General features: G+C 34.6%; 3 protein-coding genes across 3 annotated transcripts; 1 reads left to right on the plus strand and 2 right to left on the minus strand.

Annotated features, from left to right (window-relative positions):
- Positions 1-1,426: 1,426 nt before the first annotated feature.
- LOC109147525 (binding partner of ACD11 1-like) lies at positions 1,427-3,152 on the minus strand. The gene is made up of 5 exons (XM_019295129.1): positions 2,959-3,152; positions 2,528-2,666; positions 2,327-2,402; positions 2,018-2,128; positions 1,427-1,800 (listed from the first exon to the last, which is right to left on the minus strand). The coding sequence occupies exons 2-5, from the start codon at positions 2,650-2,652 to the stop codon at positions 1,555-1,557; spliced, it is 558 nt and encodes a 185-aa protein (XP_019150674.1). The 5' UTR covers positions 2,653-2,666; positions 2,959-3,152; the 3' UTR covers positions 1,427-1,554.
- A 6,323-nt stretch (positions 3,153-9,475) lies between these two features.
- LOC109147611 (GTP-binding protein ERG) lies at positions 9,476-14,761 on the plus strand. Its single transcript, XM_019295224.1, has 8 exons — positions 9,476-10,134; positions 11,148-11,237; positions 11,694-11,839; positions 12,750-12,908; positions 12,984-13,050; positions 13,451-13,558; positions 13,713-13,852; positions 14,192-14,761. The coding sequence occupies exons 1-8, from the start codon at positions 9,595-9,597 to the stop codon at positions 14,277-14,279; spliced, it is 1,338 nt and encodes a 445-aa protein (XP_019150769.1). The 5' UTR covers positions 9,476-9,594; the 3' UTR covers positions 14,280-14,761.
- Positions 14,762-16,386: 1,625 nt separating this feature from the next.
- On the minus strand, positions 16,387-16,902 carry LOC109147542 (zinc finger BED domain-containing protein RICESLEEPER 3-like). Its single transcript, XM_019295142.1, has 2 exons — positions 16,557-16,902; positions 16,387-16,460 (listed from the first exon to the last, which is right to left on the minus strand). The coding sequence occupies exons 1-2, from the start codon at positions 16,900-16,902 to the stop codon at positions 16,387-16,389; spliced, it is 420 nt and encodes a 139-aa protein (XP_019150687.1).
- Positions 16,903-18,627: the final 1,725 nt, after the last annotated feature.

The raw sequence follows: 18,627 nt of genomic DNA on the forward strand, positions 1-18,627 counted from the left end.
TGAGGGTACGTGGGGCTAGTGTGCATCGCAGTGTTGGGTAGTGCATCTTCACTGTGCACAATTGTAGGGCCCCTTTTAGAACAAGTCTAATTCTAATTCGGTAGTGGAGACACAAGGGCTTCAGAATTCAAATTGGGAGTTATATATATTATGTGTGTGTATTTATTTTATTTATTTATATGTATGAATGTATATCAACGTTGAAATATTAGAAAACTAAAGATATAAATATACACATGTATATTTTATCGTAGGGAAAATTTTAATTTATGCCCTTCCATAATATGTCAATTATCAATATCACTCTTGAATTATTAGTGGTGTAAATGTTGCTCCTCAATTTTCAAAACGGTATATATAATGTCATCCCATAGTGTAAATGTTGCACCTCATTTTTCAAAACAATACATATATTGCCACTACCGTAGGGTACGAGAGGGGCAATATATGTACCGTTTTAAAAATTGATGGACAACATTTACACCATTAATAATTCAGGGGTGACATTAATAATTGACATATTATGGATCGGAGGGACATAAATTACAATTTTCCCTTTATTGTATAAAGATATTATTATTAGTATTATTATTATTATTATTATTATTATTATTATTATAATAATAATAATAATAATAATAATAATAATAATAATAATTAGTTAACAAGGATAAAGTTGAAATAATTCAGGGGGCGTTTGGTTCAGGTTATATAACATAACTCAGGGAATGTGACATTCCAAAGCTCACATTCCGGTGTTTGGTTCATATTATGATAGGGAATCTAACATTCCCAAGGAATGTCACATTCCCTCCACATAGGATTTTGAAGGGAATGTGATTCCCTTCAAAATCTTAGGTAATGTAAGATAACCTTGGTTATGTTAGTTTATTATATATATATATATATATATATATATATATATATATATATATATATATAATTATTTTTGTAATTATATATATTTTTTATTTTTATTATGTTATGCTAGCATATAAAATAATTTTGTTTCTCAAGTTCAAGATTTTAGTTAATATTTTAAAATCATGTAATTATATATGATACCGTTATCTTATTTATTTATTTTAATTTTTAAATATATTAAAATATATGAAAATATGTTAAGGATATTATAGTGTGTATAAAAGATAACCCTAAACCAAACAGGATTATATTACATACCCCAATTTTAACCAAACACAGGAATCTAACATTCCCAGCAATCTAACATTCCCTAAGGTAATCTGACATTCCGTGAACCAAACGACCCCTCAAGGTAATCTGAGATTACTTAAGAAATGGGTAATCACATTATCTTCAAATATTACTGCCACATCAGCTTTCAGATAATATAACATTATCAGGTAATCTTATAACTTGAACCAAACAAGGTAATATAACATTACCAGACTCATTACCTAAATAATCAAAGATGATCTGAACCAAACGTGCCTTAAAAGTAATCCATTTTCCCCACTTGCTTCTCTAGTGTGGATGCTCTAAGAGACCAATGAATCACCGCAATTTATAGCACGCAAGACAATTTAATTATTACTACGTATTTGTTATGCCTTGACTGCCGAAATCAACCGCAGCTTCTGCCGCTTCACTCAAAGCGTCGGACACCCACACAGCACCCTTTAAGATACTGGCCGATAATTGATGCGATTGGTCGAAAGCTGTAGCTCTTTCCAAAGCATCTTTTCCTAGTACATATCCTTTCGACAACATTGTTTTAACCACGTCTTGAGCCACGCTAATTACTTCCTCAGCAGAGGGAACATATCCATATCCATGTTGCTCACAAACTTCTGACGAGTCTTCCTAAGATCAGATATACAACGTTAGATACATATATATAGATCGATGCAGCAATATAATTTAACTAGCCAATAGCAGGAAATTAATTAAACTCGATCATCGTAGGTAATTCATTTAAGCTAGCAAGTAAAGCATACATACATATATACATTATTGTAGGAGGAAATTAAAGAATGAAACATACATACATACATACAATTGATGAAGAATGATCTTCAGGCTTCCAGGAAAAGTGGTTCCAGTTATCATCGTCTTTGTAGTGTTCCCAACGGGCTATGCATACAGGTTGATCCACAATTATGGCGCCCTGCCCGCCCCGCACCGCAGTATCAATATAATATAATGTTCAGATTTAGTCCATAAAACGTATCTCACCAAACAAAAAGCTAGCTAGGCATGAGAACTAGCAATTAAGGGAACTGGAATTGAAATATATATATATATATATATATATATATATATATATATATATATATATATATATATATATATATATAGCACTTACATTAAGCAATACAGCGATTTCCAATGCATGTGAAGATTTAAAGGTCACATAGGCTGTACTTGCAACTTCACTAGCTCTGTGTGTATTTTTTTTTTACAAAATTAAAACAAAAATTATTTGAACATTAATTAACACCTGACTATCCTACAAGGAATTGAATTGGAAGGAATTAATTTAATTAATAGAAGAAGTAGTACTTACCTGAGAATGTGGATATGATGAATGTTCCCACAGAGAGCAAAAAAATGATGAAGATCCTTCTCAGTAGCAATAGGGGAGAGATTTGTAACTTCAGCAGTAGTAGTGTCACCACCTGGATTATTCATGCTATGTTTATTGCCTGCATGCCACGTACACATCAATAGATAACAAAAGATAATTCCTAGCTAGCCAGCTATGAGAATATAATTATATTATTGATGACTACGTTAAAAAAAATTCACAAATTAAATATTTCTAAAACATTAATTCAGGCTATGAATTGCAAAAGCTAGGTAGCTAGCTATATAGAGAGAGAGAGAGAGAGATCTATGGAGGAGAGTCATGGATTTCATTCCGAAATTGAAGTGTTACTATACGAATGGAACGTTAATTAGTTGTTGGTTATATAGGAAGGAATGGAAGTTGGTTACCTGGATATGATGACTTGACTTGGGTACAACGTAAGTGGTACAAGAATTTAGAAGGGTGTAGGTGTACTTGAAGTAGAAATTTGTAGGAAGAGAGTGGAACTTTTTGTTAGTTGATACGATCGAGATCGAGGAGGTTTGGGGAAGGCCCAGTAGCTTCTGCTACTCATTACTCAAACACAGAATTGGCGGTGGCGGCCAATGTTTAAGAATAGGCAAAACATTTTGTGTGTGACTGTCTTATGAATTCACCAATCTTTTATTGTATGGGTCAATACGTGCATATCATGTGCATCTTTTATGTTTCTCTCTTTTTATGTTTCTCATCTTTAATTTCATATCTCATTCGACGCTGCTGTTTTTTTTTTTCTTTTTTTGTGTAAATCACGAGGTGGTCCGGGTCTTCCTCTGTCTGTTTAACGATTCAAGTCCACCTGACTAATTTTCGTTCGCTCCCGGAAGCACGGGAGCTGGCCCAAAGAGAACATCACTTGTGGAAATCGAACCTGAATTATCCCAAAATTCTTCCCCACAAAAAAAATTCATTGCTCATTTGCCACTTGATCTACCCTATTGAGTTTCGACGCTGCTCTCTGCATCTCGCCACTCACCAACTTTGTCTCCGCGGCCTCCCATCTCATCCGCTCTAGCTCTCCACCTCCTCCCATCTCCTCCGCCTCCATTCGAGTTTGTGTCCACTTAGTGATACTCTTGTTCTTCACCTGAATGTTAACATCACCTTGAAACATATCTCCTTTCTTTATTCCCAATGAGGTAATAGCCTGTTTAAACAAAAATGATGAAAGAGAGAACCCGCAAATACATTAGCAAATATAAATGACTGCAGGCAATCTAAAATAGCAATCCCAACTTCAAATATTTAGGAGCAATCACTGACAATCTCAGCAATTGATTTTGCAGTTGAAGAACAATAATGCCACGCATATGACAGTAGGGCTTTATCTACCTATGAATCACTGATCAATCACATTTCAGCCTTGAGAAGATGTACATATTTGATCAAAACAAGCAGAATCACTAAACCACTATAATCACCATCCACCTCATAAGACTACAAGAGTGCTCTTCAAGCATGTCAATATACTTTAATGAAGCAAATGGTCTCATGCTGCATGGAGTAGAGAATGATTCACAATTAAACTCTCAATAATTTGAGTCAGACAAATAAACTTCATAAACTCAGTAGTTAATATTATCTATTCAACTAGACAAAAAACAACAACCATTCCTATGTACTTAAAAACTAACATTAATATTTACTGCACATATTCAACTAAAATGAAAAACTCACAACTTCAGTGGGAGAATACGTAGTAAATCAATACTTTATAGCCAAAAATTAGTACTTTATAACACAAATGAATACTCAACACTTTAACCATTAAATATAATACTTTATAGTGAAAATATTCTACTTCATATCACAAATGAATAATCATGACTTTAATCATCAAACACAATACTTTATAATGCAAATATACTACTTCATATCACAAATGAATAATCAACACTTTAACCATCAAATACAATATTTAATAGCACAAATATACTACTTCATATCACAAATATATAATCAGCACTTTAACAATTAAATCTAATACTTTATAGTGCAAATATACTACTTCATATCACAAACAATTAAATCTAATACTTTATAGTGCAAATATACTACTTCATATCACAAATGAATATTCAACACTTTAACCATCAAACACAATACTTAATAGCACAAGTATACTACTTCATAGCACAAATATATAACCAACACTTTAACCATTAATTCTAATACTTTAAAATCAACACTTTAACCAAATCTAATACTACTCAGTCTGCAGGTTGATATACCTGTGTACAACCGTATGTGATTTAACAAAAATTGCAGAGTTATCGGCGGCGATTAATGAAGAGTATTAGGCAGAGTTCCTGCAAACACAAAACTCCTTGTTATAATGGCGAACATCACAAGAAATTAAACGAAAGAAGCGAAGACTTACTACAAACGCAAAACTCCTTGTTATAATGGCGATTGTCGCGAGAAACGGAAGAATCAGAGAGTAATAGCGAAACCCGATCATATTTTACACATTAAAAGTATCAGAAACTAAAAATCACCTGAGAATTGAATGAGAAGAAAATGCACTTTTGTGAAGAGAAAATTTGAAAATTAGATGAAAAATTGAGGGGAACTGCGCTGCTCGAACCGTTTCTCCGTGAAGAACTCAGGAAAAGCGAAAAAATGGAGCGAACAAACGATAAAAATGAATTAATACAGACCTTATGCCATGGAACCGTGTTCACCATTCGTGGTGAACACGGTTCCAACGGTGTTAGTGCACCGTTATCTTTTTTTTTTTTTTTTTTTTTTTTTTTTAATTAATTACGTGAGTACCTACACATTCACTTTGGAACCATGCCTACACATTCACTTTGGAACCATGAGATTATGAATTTTCTGTTATGAGATTATGAATTTTCAGTTATGAGATTATGAATTTTCTGTTATGCGATTATAAATTTTCTGTTATGAGATTATGAATTTTCATTACATTCATAATTTCGGAGTTTCGGACATTCATAAATTATGAATTCATGCATGCACATTCACTTTGGAACCATGCCTACATATTCCCATCCGAAATCACGGACATTCATAAATTATGAATCTATGCCTGCACATTCACTTTGGAACCATGCCTAAAAATTCACTTTGGAACCATGAGATTATGAATTTTCTGTTATAAGATTATGAATTTTCTGTTATGAGATTATGAATTTTCTGTTGTGAGATTATGAATTTTCTGTTATGCGATTATGAATTTTCTGTTATGCGATTATGAATTTTCTGTTATGCGATTATGAATTTTCATAAAATTCATAATCTCATAACAGAAAATTCATAATTTGATCAGTAACGCGCCGTTAACTCCACATCCGCGATTTTTTTTTTTTGGCCTAAAAATGACGTCGTTTTGACTTGTGTTCACCATTCTCGGTGAACACGATTCCACAGCATAATTTGCGGAATTAATAAAGCTGGGCTAAATAAAGCCCATATCTCATTGTTGAAAAAAAAAAAAAAGGCCCAAACAGGCCAACTCCAATAGTTATCGCAAATTATGCAGTGGACATTGTGGACACGAGTCTAAAACGACGTCGTTTTCAGGGAAAACGCGTCATTTCAGTTTTAAAAAAAAAATGATTTTGTCTCACATCGTTTGTGCCATTATGAATGTACAGTTATGAGATTATGAATGTACAGTTATGAAATTATGAATGTAAGTTATAAAATTATGAACACAGAGCTCTGACATTATGAACTTACAATTATGAACATATAGTGATAAAATTATGAACATAGAGCTCTAAAATTGTGAACATCGAGCTTTGAAAATTATGATTTTACAGTTATTGCATTATGAATGTACAATTACGGAATTATGAATGTACAGTTATACAATTATGAATGTACAGTTATGCAATTATGAATGTACATTTATGAAATTATGAACACAGAGCTCTGACATTATGAACTTACAATATGAACATATAGTGATAAAATTATGAACATAGAGCTCTAAAATTGCGAACATAGAGCTTTCGAAAATTATGAAGTTACAGTTATTGAATTATGAATGTACAGTTACGGAATTATGAATGTACAGTTATGGAAGTATGAATATACATTTAAGGAATTATGAACATAGAACTCTGAAATTACGAACTTACAATTATGAACATATAGTAATAAAATTATGAACATATACTCCTATAACGAAGCGGTCTGAATTTAAAATAAAAAAAATTAAAAAAAAAAAGAAGAAGAAGAAGAAGACAACAGTGCCTAACGGCACTGTTACCCGTGTCCAGCATGCATGCTGGACACGGGTCTATAGCATAACGATTGAATAGTTATGCTATGCAACCGTGTGCACCACGCATGGTGCACACGGTTGCAAAACGACGTCGTTTTGACTAAAAGCGCGCGTCTCATTTAAAAAAAAAAATCAATTTCGATTCCCCTCAACAACATTATTGTGGATATATAGTTATGAATTTGTGGATATATAGTTATGAATTTATGGATATTTAGTTCATTCATTGTGGATTTTGTGTTATTCATTCACTGTGGATATATAGTTATGAATTTGTGGATATATAATTCAAATTATACAAAAAAAAAAAAATGCTATTGCTTGAAATCGAACCTGATTTTTTTTAAGTAGGACGCGCATTTTTAGTCAAAACGACGTTGTTTTTGCAACTGTATGGTACACACAGTTGCACATCATAATTTGCGGGCCAACTCACAGTTGTTATACTGTGCACCCCGGTGCGTCAAAACAGCGCCATTTCTTTAAGTAAAGAAAAGACGCGCTGTTATTGTTAACGGAGCGCGCATGCATTTTTTGGTGTGTTAATTACCAACTGAAACTACAGTGTATCTAACCTGACACTACAGTGTATCGAAACCGACACTGTCTCACGTATTATTTTATATATTATCAAATGAAATTACAGTTATATCAAAATGGTACTATAGTTGTGGTGAAATGAAACTGCAGTGTATATAGAATGAAATTGAATAACATTTCACATATTTGAGTGTATATTGTGCAATGAAGTTGTAGTTATATCGAAATGATCATGTAACTGTGTTTTAATAAAACTATAGTGTATATAAAATAAAATTAAATAACATTTTCACATATTTGAGTGTATAAATATCGAATGAAACCGTAGTTATATCGAATTGAAACTGTAGTTGTGTTGAACTGAAACTGTTGTGTATACAAAATGAAACTGAATAACAGAGATACTTTTTGTGGAATGGTGCGAAACGGGTGCCATTTCTTTTCATTAAACAAAACGACGTCGTTTTGAAGCTCGGTGCATAATTGATTATGCACCTCGGTGCACGATATAATTTGCCGGCTAACTCATAATACTATATGTGCCGTTTATTTTCATTAAACAAAACAACGTCGTTTTGAAGCTCGGTGCATAATCAATTATGCACCGCGATGCACGATATAATTTGCCGACTAACTCATAATACTATAGGTGCCGTTTCTTTTCATTATACAAAACGACATCATTTTGAAGCTCGGTGCACGATATAATTTGCCGACTAACTAATAATACTATAGGTGTGTGCCGTTTCTTTTCATTAAACAAAACGACATCATTTTGAAGCTCGGTGCACTATATAATTTGCCGGCCAACTCATATCAGCAATCATTATTGCATGGACCATAAATAAAAAGTACATTTTTAATATACTAAGGGTACATTATTTATGTACGTAAGATACATTTTTGGAAGTACATTTTTAATATACTAAGGGTACATTATTTTATATAATGTACCTTCAGTGCAAAAGTAATGTACCATCAATACAAAAATAATGTACTTTTAATATATTAAAATGTACCTAATATTCATGGTCCACACAATAATTTGCCTAATATTAGGGGAGCGTTATGCTGTGGAATCGTGCTCACCTTGCAAGGTGGGCACGGGGTAGATTCATAATTTCTATACTGTAGATTCATAATTTTTAAACTGTAGATTCATAATTTCTATACCGTAGATTCATAATTTCTATACCGTAGATTCATAATATAGTTATGTGATTTGTGAATACAGAGTTCAACAATTAGGAATATGAACATAAAAAATTATGAACATATAGCTCTATAATTATGAACATATATTTATAAAATTTTGAACATATAGCTTTATCACATGTTCACAAACCTAATACCGTAGATTCATAATTTATATACTATAGATTCATAATTTCTATACTATAGATTCATAATTTCTGTACTGTTGATTCATAGTATCTGTATTGCGAAGACGAAATAATGTGATTGCGAAGAGAGAAACGCCATTAACAAGTGAAAAACAATTAAAAAAAAAATTAAAACGGCATCGTTTTCGTTGAAAACGATGCCGTTGTGGAATTGTGTCAACCTTGCAAGGTGGGCACGATTCCACAGCGTAATTTGCCTAATACTAGGCAACCCATAAATTAAATATGACCCAAATTGTGTTAACCCGACCTGTTTCACGAATTGAGATCCGTGTGACGGTCTCACATAAGTGTGTCTCTGAGGTAACACTTGTGTGAGACTATCTCATAGGTCTCAATCTGTGAGAAGATGGGTTGGATATTTGATTACTGAATTGAAATTTTTAACCTTAGTAATCAAATATTTGACTCGTGATTAAGACTCATAAAACGGTCTCACACAAATTTTATTTTATTTTAATTGTGCAAGATGAATTAACTCAGCGAATTAAACCTATTTTGACAACTCTAAGCCTCTGGAATGCAACCATAAATCCATAATACGGAGTACAATTTTCGGTTTGTCGTACCAAACGGCAGTTTATTCCCCTAAATCTCTTCCCGTTGATTGATTGCATAGTGCCAACGTGGCAGAATCTTAAAGGTTTCCAGGAAAACGTATACACACGATATTACACTGCCCCCTCCCCCCTAAACCCTGAAAACCCCTTTTCTGTTCTTCTCCTTTCAAGTCTGCAGTGTGCAGTGCAAACTAACCCTCGCCTTCTCGCTTACATGTTTGCAGATTCAGATTGAGTTTTGCAATGAGAGCCTTCAAAGCCCTGAGAGTATTGAGCGTATCAGCATCAACCCAACCCCACGTACCCCGTTTCAATTTATCCGTTTTCTATCGATTTTACTCTGCCCAACCTCAACAAGCCGACCACTCCTCAGCCTCCGCGCTCCCTTCTTCATCGTCTTCCAAAGAAGAAGATTTTTCATCTCCAGATGTTTTCGACAGCTCGGAATACGCATTAGCTTCGGATCTAACAGGTAATTCAGAGACCAATACCAGCGGTCTGCCCACTTGGGATGACAAGTACAGGGATGAAGTTAGGAGGAGGGTGTTTGGGGAAGATATTCCCCAGGCCAGTAGCTCGAGAGTTTTCGTGAAGGAAGAGGAGAAAAGGAGGAGAGCTGCTGCCCTCGCCAAGAGCCTTCTTGAGGTTGCTATTGGGAGGAGTGAGAATGAAGGTCTGGTGCAGAAGGATGGGAAGTTGGTGAAGGAGGAGGATCAGAAATCTCTGTCTATTGGGATTATCGGAGCTCCGAATGCTGGAAAATCTTCTCTCACCAATTCCATGGTGAGCCTTCCCCTTCTAATTCAGACTAGCTTTCTTTTCTTGCAGGAATACCAACTTCTTAATGAATTATATTTCACAAAGTAGGTGCTTTTTCTTTGATCAACCTAACAAATTATATGGGCTATATATGTATTACTGGAGCAGGGCTAAAAAAACAATTTTTTTTTTTCACATATATGTTGAAGATTGCAATAAAACCAGTTATTAATTGCTTAGAATTGTCATTGTTCATTTCCCTGACTATGATTGGAATCACGTGTTCACTTTCTTTTTTGCTCTGGTTTGGGTGTGAAGGTGTTGCAATAGTGCTACTGAGTGTGAATGTATGATTCTATATTATGAAGACACTTTCTTCCCTCATCTATGTTATTTATCAAAATGGTAGGATGGTTTTTTAAGGACACCTCTAAGTATTGCCTGTGACTTTGTGAGATATGGTGGGCATAGTATAGAACCATGGAATGTCTCATTTAGAATTTAGAAACAGACACAAGAGTAAAGTAGTGGCTTCCTAAAATTCTGTTCTTTGAACATTAAATCTGCATGATTTGCAGTAAATAGATTATTGTACTTCCAGTCTACAAAGATAAAAATCTTGTTAGTAGATTGAGGTTTTAGCCAACCATTTATGATATTTTTTTGTCATTCTAAATCTCCTTGGGGATGGAGAAAGTCATCTCTTTTGGTGGCCTTGTGGGTACTTTGTCTTGATTCTGATGCCACAATCAGCACACCGCCAATTTATTAACGAGCTATGATATGACTTAGAAGACTTCTGCTAGGTCATTTTGCAATTATTTTATTTTTATTTTATTCTGGAAGATGCCTAAGATACAATCATCAATCTGCTTACATGATTTTCATGTATGTTTTTCTTCAGGCATTGTTGTGTGCCCTGTACATTATAACTGTTTTCAGGATTTATGTTTTATTAACCATGATAGTAAACAATTGGTCCTTTTGTTTAACTATATATTCTTCTGAGTTGGTTGTCCTCACTATTCTCTGTGTAGGTTGGGACCAAAGTTGCTGCTGTCTCACGCAAGATGAATACTACGACAGATGAAGTGTTAGGAGTGCTGACTAAAGGAAACACACAAATTGTAAGTCTGTTCTTTGATCTCTACTCTAATGCATTGCAACCTTATAGATGCATCAGCTAACAAAACTGAACTGGTGATAGTCCTTAACACATTACTCACCTTATCAACTCCCCCACTCAGAAGAAAAGGCAAGGAAAAAAATTGTGGCATGTTTGATAAGTGAGTAATGAGAGAATGTTTTTTTTTTTTTTTTTTGTTTTTTGTTTTTTTTGGTGCTCGTGTCTGTGAGGCAAACAAGTGCAAAGGTACAGGTAAAGGATAGTCACCATTAAGAACGAAGAGAAAGCTTCATATGGTCTATTTCTGTAATTCTGTTTAGAATTTGCTTTTATATGTTATTTATTCAAATGTAAAAACTGAAAGCAATGAAATAGAATATTTTCTAGCTATATTTGCATACATGAATATTCAGATTGTTCTCATTTTGAGTCAAACTTTGACTAATTGATTATGCAGTGTTTCTTTGATACTCCAGGATTGATGTTAAAGAAAAACGGCTTCCCCTATAGAGACATGAAAGTGCGTGTTCAGAGTGCATGGAGTTCTGTTAGTCTTTATGATGTACTCCTTGTCATATTTGATGTTCATAGACACCTTACCAAGTTAGTTTTCTCTTGACTTGACCTTGAAAATGCTTCATCTATATTTTCTTTACTTTTCATTTAATTGATAAACATGAGACTTAGCCTACTCACAGTATGCAAGCCTCAGCAAATATTTTATTTTGGTTATTTTTGACAATTTATGGGCTACTAATTGTATTTTGGCATGATATTTTTACTACTTAAGTTATTGGTAATAGACTCATAGTGGTTATTAGGCTGTATCCTTGAAGGACCAACTGACCAACCATTTCAATATGACATTGCACTCTTATTTTATTTTATTTTTTAAATTGCCAAGTGGCTTGCAAGGTTGCATGTGTGACTTTCATTCTGCTAAATGTGGGAGTGGGCCCAAACAAATTTTTTAAAAATAAAGTAATTATTATTATATTTTATTTTAGGAATGAGTTGGAATTGTAGAGATGTAGAGAAAATAGTGAGTGAATTGCAAATATGATGATATGGTAGTAGAGTCTATTTTTGAAAGTGAGAGAGTATTGCATGGATAAACAAAGCCTTAGTTTCCATATTCCCAAGGAACTGACTTTGTTGGCGAGGCATGTGCTTAATTGCTATTTGGTTAGAAATATAGAATGTTTATTCCTTCCATTTCTTCTTTTAGGGCGTTTCTTTGTTTCTTGGTATTGGGTAAGGGTGACCATGAAGCAAACATTTGTGGCTTCCAAGTTTCAGTTTATCTCTTGCTTCTTCACATCCTTCTGTAATTGAGTTAAAAAAAAAAAAAAACCCATAGGAATGCAAATCTAGAAAAAATAAAGGTTTATAATATCTAAAATAAAACAAGTTTCAATACAGTGAATACACTATTGGATGTCTAATGTGGAAACCTTTCTATCCCTGGAGAACAATTAGCTGATCTTTGAATTTCCATTAATAATTTATACAGCCCTGATTCAAGAGTAGTGAAATTGATTGAACGGATGGGTTCTGAAGTTGACAAAAACCAGAAACGTGTCTTGTGTATGAATAAAGTTGACTTGGTTAAGAAAAAAAAAGATTTATTGAAGGTTACCGAGGAATTCAAACATCTTCATGGATATGACAGGTAAGTTTCACCTTTTGTACTTTTGATTGAAAATGCTTATAATTATGTCTAATCTTTTAAAAATTCCTTTGATAGGCATTTTATGATATCCGGGCTAAAGGGAGCAGGGGTGAAAGATTTAACACAATACTTGATGGAACAGGCATGTGCCCTCTAACTTCTTCTAATTTTGTTGTGATTTATCCATATGAAGGCTTATTTCAATTGTTGTCTTTTTATTCTTTGATTTATCAGGGATACACCATCTAATTTGTTCTGATTTTAGTACGATTATTCTTCTGAAGGGTTACCCAATGATGTCCATTTTTTGTTAATTTATTTATTAGACATCAACTCTCCAAGGAACTTTAGCTGCTTAGTTGATAAGTCATTCTACTTTGATTGTCGAAAGGAACTACTATCTTCAAGTATATTTTTCCTTAAAGAAGTGTTTGATGGTTTTTTTTGAACACACCCCTAGATGAGGGTGCTTCCTCTCTTAATTTATCACGATCTTAATAATCTATTTCTGCTCCTTGTTATATTATTATTAATATGCTTAGGCAGTTGAAAGGCCCTGGGATGAAATACCATTTGTCTTTAGTGAAGAAACTATGAAGAACATATCAATGGAAATTGTCAGGGAAAAGTTGCTAGATAATGTGCATCAGGTACTACTTTTTTTTTTTTTTTCTTTTTAAATAATATTTGTTATGAATATGAGAGAGACAGAGAGAGAGGGAATAAAAGTAGTCAAGGAATTCATTGGTTGTATTGCAACTCTGATTTATGTATTTAACCTAAGGCTTTTGATTTTTAATTCAGGAAGTTCCATATGGCATTGAACATCGCTTAATTGATTGGAAAGAATTACGAGATGGTTCTCTCAGAATTGAGCAGCATTTAATCACACCCAAGATAAGCCAACGCAAGATTCTTGTGGGAAAGAAGGGTTCTAAAATTGGGTAATTAATGTTTCCGTGAATGAATTACTTTTAATGTACTCTGAAGAAATCTGGGACACTTTTTTCTATGTAGTTCATTTGCAGTAGGGTTCTGATAAAAATCCAAAGGCCTACCAAGAATGTTTAACTTCATTTTGGACCTGAATGCATTTATGATCAAATGTTCTGACTTGGCTGGACTAACTTCTTCATTTTATTAATTTCCTGGTGACTGGCGTAATTTGACTAAATCAATTATTTATGTATTTATTATTTTGCGTGATGCAATTTTTTCTTCTCTGACAACTATGGAATTATTCACCAAATATTAATGAATGGATGCCATTTATATTTATGCAGGAAGATCGGCATTGATGCAAATGAGGAGTTGAGATCAATATTCAAGAGGAACGTCCATCTAATCCTCATGGTGAGAGTTAAACAATGAGATTGGCTTATTATGCAGCGGCTCAAAGGTAAACATGTTGCAACTCACCAATGTGGTTGTGCATACAACAGAAGCTGCTTCTAGCACATTACATCAAAAACAGGGTTTTGGAGCGGAAAGAAGTAAAATATATTGACACATTACACATTCATACCTTTGGGGGTTACTATAAGTTGATCAGCTTAGCAGCTAAGCTTGTACTCATAGCATGTAGCTCTTTAGTGTTTTCAGTTAATTTAAAAATGCCTCTTTTTTTTCTGCTTCTATTTTGGGGGTGGGGATGTAAAGGGAAATTTGGGGATATGAGGAATTAATAGAAGGGTTGGCATCAAGATGGATGATAATGGAACTATGCTGCTTTCACGGGTTTAGCTCACTGATTCAGTAGCAGTATTTGGGAGAAGATAGTGGAACTATGCTTCATCCCTTCCATTGTAAAAGTTGATTTTCCTATTTAGTGCAATAGTCTTATTGGTGGTCAATATCAACTCTCTTATGTTTTACTTGGGCAGTCTGGCTTACTTTGCATGTATGCTTTATAACTGGATTTTCTGAGGGTGACTATCAAGATGTATGGGGCACTAAATCTGTCAAAATCCTATTTATTACCATCAATATATATGTACTCGAATAATTTTACATGTATTTTCATTTATTATTTTCTATGATGTGGTATGTTTTGATTGCTTAAAATAAGAGGGTCGTGATGAGTAGATTTTTGGAGTCACAGACACCAAAAGATTTGCAACACCAAAACTATTTAACATAAAGATAGGCATAACGCTAGATTTGGAATGTACCTGACACCTCATCACCGGCCTCTGAGTTCTACTCATCACATAGATTCGACCCTGTTGGGTGCTACCACCTCCAGTTTGGCTCCTGTTGGCGCTTCCATTCCCATTGTTGTTGCTTCCCCTATCGCCATTGCCATTCCTACTCTTAGGCCTGTCTCCCACTATAGTTCCCTTTTATTGACTCTCATTTCCCTTGGGTCCTTGAACAGATACACTCCCTTGTTGATGTAGCACTCAAAAGCTCGTGTCTTGTCCTATTGCAGTTGAAGCACTTAACCAAATTCCCTCGGCAGTCAGTCCTCGGGTGATTCTTTCCACATCTTCTACAGTTAGGGCTGTGCATCAGATGGGTTTGGGCGGATCGATTTTTGGAACCGTCCACCCGTCCGGATTTCGGATTGGAAAAATCTTCCCCAATCCGTTCGAATTTATAACATAATCCTTTCGGATTTCCCCTGTTCAGATGGGGTCGTGTATGAGTCGGATTTCGGTTTCAATTCGGATTATACAACATTTTAAAAAAAAAACTGTAGAAAGTTGAAACTTAATAGTATTAAGTACTTTAATTGTTACATCTAAGTAATAACTTAAAACTAAATTACCAAAGCTATTTAGCTACATATTGCAATTTGCAAATTGCAATCACAATTCACAAAAGTTCAAAGTTCAAAGTGTCCAAGTCCAAATGTGAAGTGTTCAAAAAGCAAAATTGAAGTTCACAAAATCAACAATTCTCAAATCAGCAATAAGCAAATCACACTATTACATGTTTACACTTTACAGCACTCAACTACTCAAGTACTCAGCAATCAGCAATCAGCATTCAGCATTCATTCATTCCTCCTCTTCCTGCTGAATTATAAAACCATTAAAGCCAATAAAGACAAAGAGAACTACATGTCTACATATCAACTCAAGATAATAAATAAATAAATAAAAGGCTCAGATTGCTTTTTTTCATATCATGTTAGAGTTGGGGGCAAATTGCTTCATGAGTTGTCTCAGAGCAATATACCAAACACCCAAAGTCCTTTTAATTCAGACAAATGGTGGAAGCATCATCATAGCCATAAGAAACACAAACTAAATGAGACTATGAGAGGAAGGGAAGTGATATACCAGAATTCCAGAGAAGGCATAATTGATAATACCAGAGATCTAACTGAGTAAGGGCAGCAACATTTATAAAAAAAAAAGTTACTAAGCCACATAGCAATTAGCAGTTCTGGAATCTTACCTGAGTTGCCTCAAAGAGTCCACACATTTAGCAATCAAACTAAACAGAAAGGAGTGTTATATCAACTAATAAATTATAAAAGTATTACAACAATTGTTGGGAGTGTTCCAACCGTACTTAGTGAAGAACCAGCTCCAGTGGACAATTCTGCACAAAAAGAAAAAACAAAAAAGAGTTTAGAAACTGTAACAATTAACAATTTATAAAGTTGAAACCTAGAAAGTTAGAAAATAGAAAGAGTACCATTCTCTAATCTTTCAACATCATCCAAGTTTTCCTCAACAAAGATTGGATGATTGGGTGCCCTCAACCAATCCTGTGCACAGACTAGGGCTTCAACAATTTTAGGAGTTAAGGAACTCCTAATGGCATCTAATACCCTATCACTAGTACTGAATGCACTCTCAGAGGCAACAGTTGAAATGGGAACAGCCAGCACATCCCTTGCCATTTTAGAGAGTATAGGAAATCTATCACTGTTAACCTTCAACCATCTTAGCACATCAAAGTCCACATTTTCTTCATCTTCCACTAATTTTTCACTTAGATTTTGGAGTTCAGTTTCTTTACTGCTTCCACCAGTCTCCATTCTCTGTTTTTTTAGCTAGCTTTTCATTCTAGCCTGAGGTTTTCCAACTGAAGTTTGAGAATAGACAGGTTCAGATTGCATAGATTGCACAGTAGGGGATGCAAACTGCACATGGTAGGTGGCTGTATAATCATTAAATAGCACAACCATAGAAGATTGAACCTTTTCAAAGCATGATTTTCCTTTATCATCACCATATAACTGGGCAAATTGGGCAGGCATGTACTCAATATATTGGCATAGAATATCATGAAGTTCATTTTCTCAGGATCTCCCCAATATTTTTCAAATTTTTGTTTCATATGGGACCTCATTTCCTAAAAAAAACAGACATAACACAGAAAAAATAAAATCAAAGTCAAACACAATTCACAGTTTCACACAAACACATTCACAAAATGTTTACAATTTACCTTTTCAGAGGTTGAAACAGAGTTAACCATGTCATCCAGCATGCAACCTAAGTCAGAAATCTCAGAAAAGAAGTATTTGAAGTGACATAGAGAGAACTAGATATTCTCACAGTCATCTCATAGAAGCCTTTCAGAAAATGGACTAAGCTTTGCACAGAAAGCCAATCCATAAAATTTGGAATAGAATAAGATAAGTCAGCAATCATTGAGGAATCATTCTCATAAGCTTCAAAGGCCCTCTGGTATTGAAGGGCAGTGTTGAGCATGATGTATGTGTTGTTCCATCTTGTTGGAACATCAAGCAGTAATGCAGATTTGGCTTCCACCCCATTAAGCTCAGCAAGCTCTCTAAACTTCTTGAGTCTTGCAGGAGAACTCCTCACCCATCTCACAACATCTCTAACTTTCTTAACAGAAGGACCTGCATATCTCAACCCATCTTGGACCACTAAGTTCAACACATGGGCTATGCACCTCATGTGCATATATTGAACCCTAACAGAAGACCCACCGTACCCCAGGACAGAAGTTTGTTCTTGAAAAACCCCAAAGCTGTGTCATTTGAAGAGGCATTATCAACAGTAACAGTGAAGACATTTTTTATCCCTCACTCAAGAAGACAACTCTCAAGGGCTTTGGCTATGTACTCTCCCTTATGAGAAAAATTGGGACAAAAGAAATGATCTTTTTGTTAAGCTTCCACTGATCATCAATGAAATGTGCAGTAATGCACATGTAATTTATCCTTTGGACAGAGGTCCATGTATCAGTGGTCAAGCTGACCCTTTGGGTGCTTACCCTAAACAACTTTTTTAGGCTTAGTCTCTCATCTAAGTAAATCTGGTAAATGTCTCTAGAAATGGTCCACCTAGAAGGAATTTGAAACATAGGACAAGCAACTAAAATGAATTTCCTAAAGCCATTTCCCTCAACAATCCTAAAGGGAACACTACAAAAAACCGGTCATTTAGCAACATAATATTAGAGGCGGTTTGTTGTAACCGCCGCTAAATAAGTATTTAGCGACGGTTATATAAACCGCCACTAAAAATAAGGGGCAACTTTTAAAATTCTCCCTGTCTGATGTATATATCCTCCCTCCTATGTTAAATCACTACAAATTTAGTAATCAAAAATTTCTAACCCTAGTTCATAGTCGATCCTCTCTGCCTCTGCAATTTTCACTGCCCCTCCGTCGTCTTCGACTCTCCCGTCTCCGCTTCTCATTTTTGACTTTCGGCTTCTCCACTCATCTCTCGCCTCGCATAGTCACCGCCTTACACCCTCCGCCCGGTTATATATGGTTGGAAGG

Source organism: Ipomoea nil, unplaced genomic scaffold (genome assembly GCF_001879475.1).
Source record: "Ipomoea nil cultivar Tokyo-kokei standard unplaced genomic scaffold, Asagao_1.1 scaffold2014, whole genome shotgun sequence".
Taxonomy (NCBI): Eukaryota; Viridiplantae; Streptophyta; class Magnoliopsida; order Solanales; family Convolvulaceae; genus Ipomoea; species Ipomoea nil.

What these genes read in the sequence shown, in the direction of transcription:
- LOC109147525 (XM_019295129.1), bottom strand. Translation starts at nt 2,652, where the DNA reads ATGAATAATCCAGGTGGTGACACTACTACTGCTGAAGTTACAAATCTC. An exon ending in CATCATATCCACATTCTCAG is followed by an intron (nt 2,403 to 2,527) that starts GTAAGTACTACT and finishes AAATACACACAG; the next exon opens with AGCTAGTGAAGTTGCAAGTA. An exon ending in AAGATCATTCTTCATCAATT is followed by an intron (nt 1,801 to 2,017) that starts GTATGTATGTAT and finishes GAAGTTTGTGAG; the next exon opens with CAACATGGATATGGATATGT.
- LOC109147611 (XM_019295224.1), top strand. Translation starts at nt 9,595, where the DNA reads ATGAGAGCCTTCAAAGCCCTGAGAGTATTGAGCGTATCAGCATCAACC. An exon ending in GTTCATAGACACCTTACCAA is followed by an intron (nt 11,840 to 12,749) that starts GTTAGTTTTCTC and finishes TAATTTATACAG; the next exon opens with CCCTGATTCAAGAGTAGTGA. An exon ending in TGCTAGATAATGTGCATCAG is followed by an intron (nt 13,559 to 13,712) that starts GTACTACTTTTT and finishes TTTTTAATTCAG; the next exon opens with GAAGTTCCATATGGCATTGA.
- LOC109147542 (XM_019295142.1), bottom strand. Translation starts at nt 16,902, where the DNA reads ATGGAGACTGGTGGAAGCAGTAAAGAAACTGAACTCCAAAATCTAAGT. An exon ending in TGTTGAAAGATTAGAGAATG is followed by an intron (nt 16,461 to 16,556) that starts GTACTCTTTCTA and finishes CTTTTTGTGCAG; the next exon opens with AATTGTCCACTGGAGCTGGT.